This window comes from Mercenaria mercenaria, chromosome 7, assembly GCF_021730395.1.
Source record: "Mercenaria mercenaria strain notata chromosome 7, MADL_Memer_1, whole genome shotgun sequence".
NCBI classification, from domain to species: Eukaryota; Metazoa; Mollusca; class Bivalvia; order Venerida; family Veneridae; genus Mercenaria; species Mercenaria mercenaria.
This window is the reverse complement of record NC_069367.1, coordinates 81,389,604-81,400,777: the sequence shown is the minus strand read 5'-3', so window position 1 is coordinate 81,400,777 and position 11,174 is coordinate 81,389,604. Positions and strand designations below refer to the sequence as shown.

Here is an 11,174-nt window from a genome sequence, read left to right as displayed (position 1 = left end):
TTACATTTTTATTCAACGTTCAAAGCAGTAAGCGAAACGCTTTTGTCAACCGTAAACAACAAGCGTCTTCTGACGTCTTACTGATTAATTACTATGAGCGTTGTGTGCTGGAAGGAACCCGAACAGCACCGATTCTAAAAAAGTACCACGAATTTTCAACTCAATAGTAATTCTTTACACAGTTTTATTCATTTTGTTTTTCACATGTTTAACCATAATGCGACGCTTTGCGGCGCTGGTAGCTCTGCTATTATGACTATTCTACTAACTATCAGCAAATACTGACATTAGAATGATATATTGTTATATCATAAAATTTCAAGATGCATATTTTAAGCTAAAAGTGGAAACCTTTCTTGTTTAATGGTAAAATGTTGGAACTGGCCAGGAATTCTTACAAAGAGGCTATAGCAGTCCTGGGGCATCCATTTAACCATGCTGCACATGAAGCAGTTAGAGTCTTTACCACCATAGGCTCACCGAACAAAACTGGAAGATTTGTGTTTTAGATGTTCAACTGTCCAATTCATACATTTTTAAAGTATAGAAACCTGCACAGGCCAAAGCTGCAACACCAAATGTCTTCAGTCCTAACACAGTCACACTTAGTCAAGAAAGTTTACAAGTGGCTTAACAGATGGCAGTTGACTGAAACATCTTTCAATCTCTGGACTTGGCGACACCTTGCCCATCCAGATGAAGGAGCTTTCTTCAATGCTTCTCTGAAACGGGAAGGAAACACAGTCATATCTAGAATCTTACCACAACTGTTGCATTTCTACAAATCGTACAAGCTTTTATGGAGAATAATAGTAGCTTTTGTAAACACCCCTGCAAGATGTCATGGTTGGAAGTTTTGTTGCTTGTTGATGTTCATATTCTGACATATTCACAAGTGGTGTTGGGGGGGGGGGGCGGGTGTATAGGAATGGTCTCCGTCTGTCCGTAACACTTTCGTGTCCGCTCCATATCTCTTAAACCCCTTCAAGGATTTTCATGAAACTTTGGTCAGATGATCACCTCATCAAGACAATGTGCAGAACCCATGAGTCAGCCACGCAGGCTCAAGGTCAAGGTCACAACTGAGGGTCAAAGGATTGAGCCTTCCATTTTATGTCCACTCTATATCTCCTAAACTCCTTGAAGGATTTCCATCAAACTTGGGTCAAATGTTCACCTCATTAAGACAATGTGCAGAACCCATGAGTCAGCCATGCTGGCTCAAGGTCAAGGTCACAACTGAGGGTCAAAGGTTTGAGCCTTCCATTTTATGTCCACTCTGTATCTCCTAAACTCTGAAGGATTTTCATCAAACTTGGGTCAAATGATCACCTCATCAAGACAATGTGCAGAACCCATGAGTCAGCCATGCTGGTTCAAGGTCAAGGTCAAAACTGAGGGTCAAAGTTTTGAGCCTTCCATTTTGTGTCCACTCTGTATCTCCTAAACCCATTGAAGGATTTTCATCAAACTTGGGTCAAATGATCACCTCATCAAGAGTTCATGAGTCAGCCATGTCAACACAAGGTCAAGGTCACAACTCAAGGTCAAAGGTTTGAGCTCTGTATCTCCTAAACCCCTTGAAGGATTTTCATGAAACTTGGGTCAAATGATCACCTCATCAAGACGTTGTGCAGAATTCATGAGTCAGCCATATCAGTTCAAAGTCAAGGTCACAGCTAAAGGTCAAAGGTTTACCCTTTTACTATCCATAACAGTGGCAGGGGAATTTAGCTGTCTTTAGGACTGCCATGTTAACTTTCAGTTATTATACAAGCACATTATGAATTTTGTTTAGCCATACTAATATTCAATAAATTTATTGTTTTCTTAAATATTTTAAAAGTCCTTGATGCAGCATACTGAACAATTTTTTGACAGGCTCCAGTTTATTTCTGCTCCACTTTCAGGCATGTAGGAAGGCCTAAAGAAAGTGGATTCACCAAACAAAGGGTATGGGGACCACTTAGGTCCCCATTGGGTCCAGGGTAGGTTGGGGGTGGGGGGAAGTGCCCCAGCAAAAAAATGGTTTGCAGAAAATTATATAATCAAGCTCTTATTGTTGATATTACTGATTGAAATTTATGATTTATGGTAATTGAAGAAACCTTATAGACATATATAAATCTCTGATTTGAATTTTGACATATCCCCTTTTTAACTTAGAATTTTTCTTAAAATTTTTGATAAAGTCAAATATCTCTGTTACTATTAAAGCTTTTGACTTGAGAGTCAAAATAGTTATTTACTATCAAAGTCTACACCAACAGACACAATTCCAATAACTCTGATTTGAATTTTGACAGAGTTATATCCCTTTGTAACTTGGAATTTTTTTTACTGGCAAAGCTCTAATTCAGAGTCAAGCACTGAGAAAAGTCAAGCGCGCTGTCTTACGGACAGCTCTTGTTTTTTATCACATCTGTTGATAATTTGTGAAAATTATGTCTGTAAAAATTTAATGTAAATATATTATGACAAGTCACCATAAAATATGTAAAAGCTGTTTCTTTGATAATATAAAAATTTTAATATTTTTAATAATCTTTACAGATGACATGTGAAGGGATCAAATGTTGCTATTGTTTGTCCTTAAATATCATTAAAGGTCAGTGACTGGGAAACCCATGAGACATGAGCCATAGTCACATAAAAATGAAAAATGTCTCATAAGTTTTAAGTGCTGATGAGCCCTGTGTGACATGGCTAAATTGTATTGAATGCAAAAGGATGAAACTATTTAATAGTGCAAATCTTACACAAAGGAATGTATTCAGTGTGCAGATTCAAAGTGCTTCCAGTGTTTAAAAACATGTTTTAACATCGTATTTTATTCTAGACTTCCATTTTTTGTCTGTTTTCAATAATTTTCTTTATTGACAAGTTGTGAAGCTGTTACAGTTTTAGTTACTATATTTGTTTTTTACTGAGAGCTTCTTTAATCTGAAATGTGTACATACTACAATGCCAGTTCCTAGTTTACAAGTCGCAATTGTCCCATAGAAATTTCTGAATGTCACATAAAATTTTTAAATGTCACATAATTTATTGTGTATGACGAGCCATTGTCCCATGGACAAAATTTCTTTCCCAGTCACTGAAAGGTGGACTTTTTAGCAACAATTTATGACATGTTTCAGTCTTCACATATTCTGTTACAGATTCATTTAAGGAATTAAACATTAATAAAATAGATTTGGATCCCTATTGGAAATGTGCATTTTATTACTTTTTATGAAATTTTGTAATTTCCTCCCTTTAATAGAAATGTTCTTTTAAAGTGAACTATTTCTTTTGATTTCAATACTTTGTCTAGTTCTGCATTTCATAAATATTTGGAAATTTCAACAACCTCATTTTGGATTCCCAAATAATTTACAATTGATTGAGAATGATATCTGTAGATATATCTAAAATATATTCCAAAAACACAAGCAATAGTATTTCATATAATATACCTTATAGATAAGAAATTACAACTGGGTAAGACGTTTACTAGTTTATTTAAATATTCAAAGATCATACAATATTTCGAAAAAACAATAGATTTATTTTAAATGACTTCTTCACATAACAAGCAGCTATATCTTCACATATCACAACACATCTGGACAAGTTCCAAACTTCATCAGGCACTGTTCATATTGTTCACAAATACATCTGCCTTTCACCTAAAACTGTGCATAGTACTTTCCCACATTCTCAAGGAATTCCTCACATACAATATTGTGGTGATCATACTGATCCCAAACAACCACATGTCATTCAGACATCGACGGGATGTAGTTCCCTCCAGCAGTCTGGTCACTTCCAGGTTCACTAACTTGGATTCCACAAGGAGGATCTTCAGGAGGTGGTAGGTCTTGACCTTACCTCTGCCGGCCTTTGTGTTCAGTTTTCAGTGCCACCCTGGAATTATAACAAATTTGCTATACAACGTAACATTAGAAAAAATAGTCATATAAACTCCCAAGTTTTGCATATTAAAAGGCACATACTTCGTCTACTGATTACGAATAAAGATTTCTTTTTTTATATCTTTTTTTTTATATATACATTGTAAATTTATGTTATTGCTTCACAAAAGCCATCACTGACTCTCAACAACACTATAGGTAAAATGGCCTCAGGGGGCAGGTTGTGGTCATTACTGTTTGTTCAAAAAAGTCATTATCATCATCATTATCATCATCATTATCATTATGTACAAGGCTATTGAATATGTCATTGTATAGAAAGAGGCGTTTAATCACACTATTAAGTTGCAGTTTTGTATGTAGTCTAAGTATAAAATAACATTCACTTAACATCTATGTCATTGTTGGTACGGATGGTCTGACGGTACACGGACCACTCATCTTCAGACCACTTGGAGCTTTCAAGCCACTCATCATTTACATATGTGTAGAGGTCCTGGACTTGTTTTGAACTGTCTTCCTCCTGCTCTTGTAGTTTCCTGAAGGCCCCCTTAATGTCTGCTCCAGGGAGGAACGGAAGTGCCAATAACTTGTGTATCAGACTGTGAACTGACTGGCGCTCTCTGTATGTTCTGGCGAGACCAAACTCTCTGACTTGTTTCTGTACAGCCTGCAAAGTATTAAATTTTATTTGCATTAACTAAAAAATTTGTGTATTTAACATTAGTAACTGTCATTTCATATCTAAATTAGACAAGTAACTTCAGGTGACATTTGATATCAACAAACATACTATAAAATTAAAATAAAACAATAATTTCAAGTGACACCATAAACAAACTTATCAGCCATAAAATACTAAGTTAGACCAACCGGTGGCTTCATAAATAAAATAGACTATAACTTCAATAAGTTTCACCAATGGAACGCACACCCCTTAAGCTTATTACTAGTGAACACCTCCCATAGAGCTGAAAACAAAATAATATACTGCAAAATTATTAATATTAGTAGGGGACTAATATTCGTGGATTTCATGGTTGAGTCAATCCACGAAATTTAATCCCAACAGACAGGTAAAATTTCCATTCATTTTTAGCTCGACTATTCGAAGAATAAGTAGAGCTATCCTACTCACCACGGCGTCGGCATCACACCGTGGTTAAGTTTTTCGTACCAGTCCACTTTTTGACAAAGACTTTTGAGGTAAAGCTTCGAAACTTTCAACACTTGTTAACCATCACCATGACCAGTTATAGGCAAGAGCACATAACTCCATCAAGGATTTTGGCTGAATTATGGCCCCTTTTGACTTAGAAATCATGGTTAAGTTTTTCGTACCAGTTCATATTTTGACAAAGTCTTTTGAGATAAAGCTTTGAAACTTTCAACACTTGTTTAGCATCACCGTGTCTAGTTATAGGCAAGAGTACATAACTCCATCAAGGATTTTGGCTGAATTATGGCCCCTTTTGACTTTGAAATCTTGGTTAAGTTTTTCGTACCAGTTCATATTTTGACAAAGTCTTTTGAGATAAAGCTTTGAAACTTTCAGCACTTGTTTACCATCACCATGTCCAGTTATAGGCAAGAGCACATAACTCCATCAAGAATTTTGGCTGAATTATTGCCCGTTTTGACTTAGAAATCTTGGTTAAGTTTTTCGTACCAGTTTATATTTTGGCAAAGTCTTTTGGGATAAAGCTTTAAAACTTTCAACACTTCGTCACCTTAGCGCAAAAAGTGAATAAGTCCTTCTTTAAATCAATGCAGTTATCCACTTCTTACATTGAGATGACGACTTGTTTACTATCACCATGACCAGTTATAGGCAAATGTACATAACTCCATCAAGGATTTTGGCTGGATTATGGCCCCTTTCTTCTTAGAAATCTTGGTTAAGTTTTTCGTACCAGTTCATATTTTGTGTAAAGTGTTTGACATATGGCTTTGAAACTTTTATCACTTATTCAGTATAATAATCTATATCTGTTAGGAAAGAGTACATAACTCTATCATCTATTTTGGCTGAATTACAGCCCCTTTTGGACTTGGAAATCTGTTCTGTTTTCATACAAGTCTATGTTTTGTCAAAACTATTTGACATATAGCTTTTAAACTTTGAACACTTGTTTATCATTATGATTTCCATCTGTAGGCAAGAGTACATAACTCTGACAACTATTTTGGCTGAATTATGGCCCTTTTTGGACTTTGAAATTAGTTCACACATTGCCATTTAGTGCAAGACTTATCGAAATCCACAAATACTGGAACATTGTCTAATCAATTTTTTTCTTTTGTCTGAATATCTACGTTAATATTTTGACCCCGTTATTCAATCAATTCTTCGAATAGTTGAGCGCGCTGTCATCAGACAGCTCTTGTATATTCAGAAGTTGAAATCCACAAATTCATATCCACACGAAATTGCTGTTTTGACCAAAACCTTGAAAATTCATACCCACATAATAAAATTATTTTACTGTATTTTCTTGTTATTTTTATATAGAAATTGTACAATTGTTTCATTCATTTGTAATAGTCAGCAAATACTTTTCTTAAATTTACACACCTATCTCAAAGTCTATGGTGAAGCACTCTAGCGCTGGAGCCTCTTCCAGAATGTCAAGAACCTTCTGCAGGATCTGAATGTAATGGAATTAAAAGTATTATATAAAATGTTTATTATAATATTCTGATATGATACAATTATAATACTTGGAGCAAGAAGAATAAGAAAACTGTATTTAAGTTATTTTCACTTGAATCAAATTTAATGATCTCTTTGAAAAATCATATACTGAATTATAATTAAAATGAATTAAACTGAATAATTAAAAATCCTCAACCAAGTATTAAACTATGTACAACTCACAGCAACATAGTCCTGCTTTTGGCATTTGGACATTAGCACATGCATAAGTGGCACCTGCTTCATGTTGTCTCCCTCTCGGGTGATGGCGTGGATTGACCACAGCTGAATGAATGGCTTATGTACTGCCTTGAATGTCCCGTCTAAGTACCACTTCCGCGCTTTGGTCAGCAGGTCCAGCTGTGTCTGGGTGACGCACATCATGTGGCGTTCTCCTGTCACATGGCCATCTCCTACCAGAAATGGCTCCTTAAGGAATTCGTCATCAAACTAAAATATTTGTATGATATATGATATCTATTCAGTGAAAAAAATCAGGATCATTTCTTTATAATTTCTGAGTACTTTCATGTTACTTCGTGATTATCACTTCAATATTGATCAGTCATGTATATACAATGTATTGATAAAGTCAGATATCTGTTACTATTAAAGCTTTTGACTTGAAACTTAATATAGTCATTTGAATGTTAGCAGAGTTGTGCCTCTTAAAAAAAATTCATAAAGTTTTTACTGACTTTTTGTGATCGCTCGATGTCTGGTGTCTGTCTGTCTGTCAACATTTAGCTTGTGTATGCAATAGAGGCTGTATTTTTCAACTGATCTTCATGGTTTTTGGTCAGAATGATTACCTTGATGAAATTTAGGCCAGATTTGAAAATGGGTCATCTGGGGTCAAAAACTAGGTCACTAGGTCAAATCAAAGAAAAACCTTGTGTATGAGATAGAGGCTGTATTTTTCAATTGATCTTCATAAATTTTGGTCAGAATAATTGCCTTGATAAAATCTAGGTCAAGTTCAAATATGGGTCATCTGGGATTAAAAACTAGGTCAAATCAAAGAAAAACATTATGTATGCGATAGAGGCTGTATTTTTCAATTGATTTTCATAAAATGCAGTCAGAATGATTGCCTTGATGAAATCTAGGTCAAGTTTGAATATGGGTCATCTAGGGTCAAAAAGTAGGTCACTAGGTCAAATCAAAGAAAAACCTTGTGTATGAAATAGAGACTGTATTTTTCAATTGATCTTCATGAAATTTGGTCAGAATAATTGCCTTGATGAAGTCTTTAAAGACACTGATTCTGGTGTGCAAGGTATGTGGCCTATGGTCTGCATATTGGCGGTAAAAGCCAATATACAAGACTGGACGATTGATAGACTTGCTTTTGTTTATCATAATAAGCTACTGTATAGCTACTGTGCAGTAAATAAATTGCAGGTGATATTTCTCACCTTTATAGCAAATCAGTTCTCAGCTTTATTACGAGTTTAGAAAGCTTGATTGAATTAGGGCTAAATAAACAAAGTGATAAGATACAACAGTGTTTTTATCATATTTTTAATAAATCAAGTTTTCTAACAATTACATCTCATCATTGCTGTTTTTTATCAAAAATACAAAAAATGTATTCAGGCACCTAGCTTTAATTTAGAAATAATAAATTATGTGTATTTTGAACAATGATATATCTTTATTGCTGGATTTATTATATAAGAACATTATTTAGACAACACAAGGGGAATTATGCATTTTAATATATAAAATCCTTCTGTCCATATTCCTTTTTTATCTATTAAAAATGCAACTGAACGCTTCTTTAAATAATTTCTAATAAAATCCAGCAATTATCTATTTCTGGTTTTATTTTGTTACTTTTGATAAAAAGGTCATAACCATTGAATAAACAAAATTTTAGATAATTATTTTATTGTTGAGGAGTGAGAATTGCTTTGCTATAAGAGTTATAATTTAATTGGCCAGGAAATTATTTAAACATGACTGAGCAATCAAAATTAGTATATTATCAATTTTAATGATTTTGTGTACATTCTGAAAAAAGAAAAAAAGAAAGAGTGCATTTCAATCAATAAAATGCAAAACACAGGAAATAACCAATTTAACTGTAGGCAATAAAATTTATGATTCTCTGACAATAATTAGGCTACATGTCAAGTCTACGGGGGTTTTATGGACCCTTATCAGAGTGGACCAGACAGGATCTTGTATATTGGGGATTAAAAAGTCTGGTATTGGGGGGGAGGGTCACTTATATAGGAGATTTTCTTTGCCTTTAAGTCAAATTTGAATATGGGTCATCTGAGTTCAAAAACTAGGTCACTAGGTCAAATCAAAGAAAAACATTGTGTATGCAATAGAGACTGTATTTTTCAGTTTGTCTTCATTAAATTTGGTCAGAATGATTGCCTTGATGAAATCTATGTCGAGTTTGAATATGGGTCGTCTTGGTTCAAAAGTAGGTCGCTAGGTCAAATAAAAAACCCTTGTGTATGTGATAGAGGCTGTATTTTTCAATTGATCTTCACGAAATTTGGTCAGAATGATTGTCTCGATAAAATCTAGGTAAAGTTTGAATATGGGTCATCTGTGGTCAAAAACTAGGTCACTAGGTCTCATCTAAAAAAATACTTGTTTAAACTCAAGAGAGACCACATTTTTGGTCCAATCTTAATCAAAATTGGCCAGAATATTTATTTCCATGAATCACTAGGTCAAACATGTTTACACTGTTATGGTGTGTTTCTCTGGTGAGCGACCTAGGGCTATCTTGGCACTCTTGTTATTTTGATATAAAACATACCTCGAAATCCAAGTTCTTTGGCTGTTTCGGGTGAACCCCCTCCCTGGCACGGTGCATTGTTCTTATGACTGATTTTGTTTTTGGTATGCTGCTTTCTTTGGACCCAAACAATGATGGATGGCGTCAGACAGGCACTGGAGTCAAAGTTGATGAACTTGTATTTCCCCTGCCCTCCTACTTGTTGCACATATTAGCATGTTCTAATTTTATATTTTGGCAGTTTCAGCCATATAGAGGTTTCATTTATGCTTTGATTTGATACAAACTTGCACAGAATGATTATCTTGATGATCTCTAGGCCTGGATTGAAACTTGGTCATGTCGGGTCAAAAACTAGGTCATCAGGTCAAATCAAAGGAAAAGCTTGTTAACACTCTTTAGGCCACATTTATGACACTATCTTCATGAAACTTGGTCAGAATGTTTATCTTGATAATTCCTAGACCAATATGGTCAAAAACTAAGTCACCCAGTCAAATCAAAGGAAATGCTTGTTAACACTCTTGATCATTTGATGTGCATGAAACTTGGTCAGAATGTTTTTCAGCATGAAATATGGTATGAATTTTTTATGTGGGTCATGTGGGGTCAAAAACTGGGTCACCCGGTCCAAACAAAGAATTAGCTTTTTGACACCATAGGGGGCAGAGTTTTTATTCTATCTTCATAAATTTTAGTCAGAATGTTTGTTTTCATGAAGTTTTGGACAAGTTCGAATCTGGATTATGTGGGGTAAAAAAACTAGGTCACTAGGTCAAATCAAGGAAATTCTTGTTTACACTGGAGAGGCCGCGTTTTTATGCCCCCAAAGGGAGGCATATAGTTTTTGAACTGTCTGTCCGTCTGTCAGTCTGTCCGCAATTTTCGTGTCCGGTCCGTATCTTTGTCATCCATGGATGGATTTTCAAATAACTTGGCATGAATGTGTACCACAGTAAGACGACATGTCGCGCGCAAGACCCAGGTCCGTAGCTCAAAGGTCAAGGTCACACTTAGATGTTAAAGGTCATTTTTCATGATAGTGCATTGATGGGCGTGTCCGGTCCATATCTTTGTCATCCATGGATGGATTTTAAAATTATTGGGCATGAATGTGTACCACAGTAAGACAACGTGTTGCGCGCAAGACCCAGATCCGTAGCTTAAAAGTCAAGGTCACACTTAGACGTTAGGTCATGTTTCATGATAGTGCATTGATGGGCGTGTCCGGTCCATATCTTTGTCATTCATGCATGGATTTTAAAATAACTACGCATGAATGTGTGGCACAGTAAGATGACGTGTCTCGCGCAAGACCCAGGTCCGTAGGTCAAAGGTCCTAAACTCTAACATCGGCCATAACTATTCATTCAAAGTGCCATCGGGGGCATGTGTCATCCTATGGAGACAGCTCTTGTTTGGTCCATTCTTAAAGAATATTGGTCAGAATATTTGTCTCCATGAAATCACTAGGTAAAACATGTTTACACTGTTATGGTGTGTTACACAGGTGAGCGACCTAGGGCCATCATGTGGCCTCTTGTTTAAAATAAGGTACATTCTTATTGCAGTTGACCATGACCACCTCACATCTACAATGAACATGAACTACTTGATTCCACAATCTCACATGCAATACCATTCAAACTCCTTTTTTCCAAGAACAATTCGTTCTTGGAATGGTCTCCCCCTACATATACAGTCCAGCCCCAGTTTGATTCTATTCACTGAGAGGCTGGCAACTGTAACATTCTAATTAACTTTGCACCTAATGAGCTTGCTCATCTTTTAACAGTCC

The 11,174-nt window shown here is 35.5% G+C and overlaps 1 protein-coding gene across 1 annotated transcript; it reads right to left on the bottom strand.

Annotated features, from left to right (window-relative positions):
* Positions 1-4,061: 4,061 nt before the first annotated feature.
* LOC123555269 (uncharacterized) lies at positions 4,062-7,130 on the bottom strand. Its single transcript, XM_045345932.2, has 3 exons — positions 6,796-7,130; positions 6,493-6,565; positions 4,062-4,587 (listed from the first exon to the last, which is right to left on the bottom strand). The coding sequence occupies exons 1-3, from the start codon at positions 6,994-6,996 to the stop codon at positions 4,469-4,471; spliced, it is 393 nt and encodes a 130-aa protein (XP_045201867.1). The 5' UTR covers positions 6,997-7,130; the 3' UTR covers positions 4,062-4,468.
* Between the last annotated feature and the right edge of the window lie 4,044 nt (positions 7,131-11,174).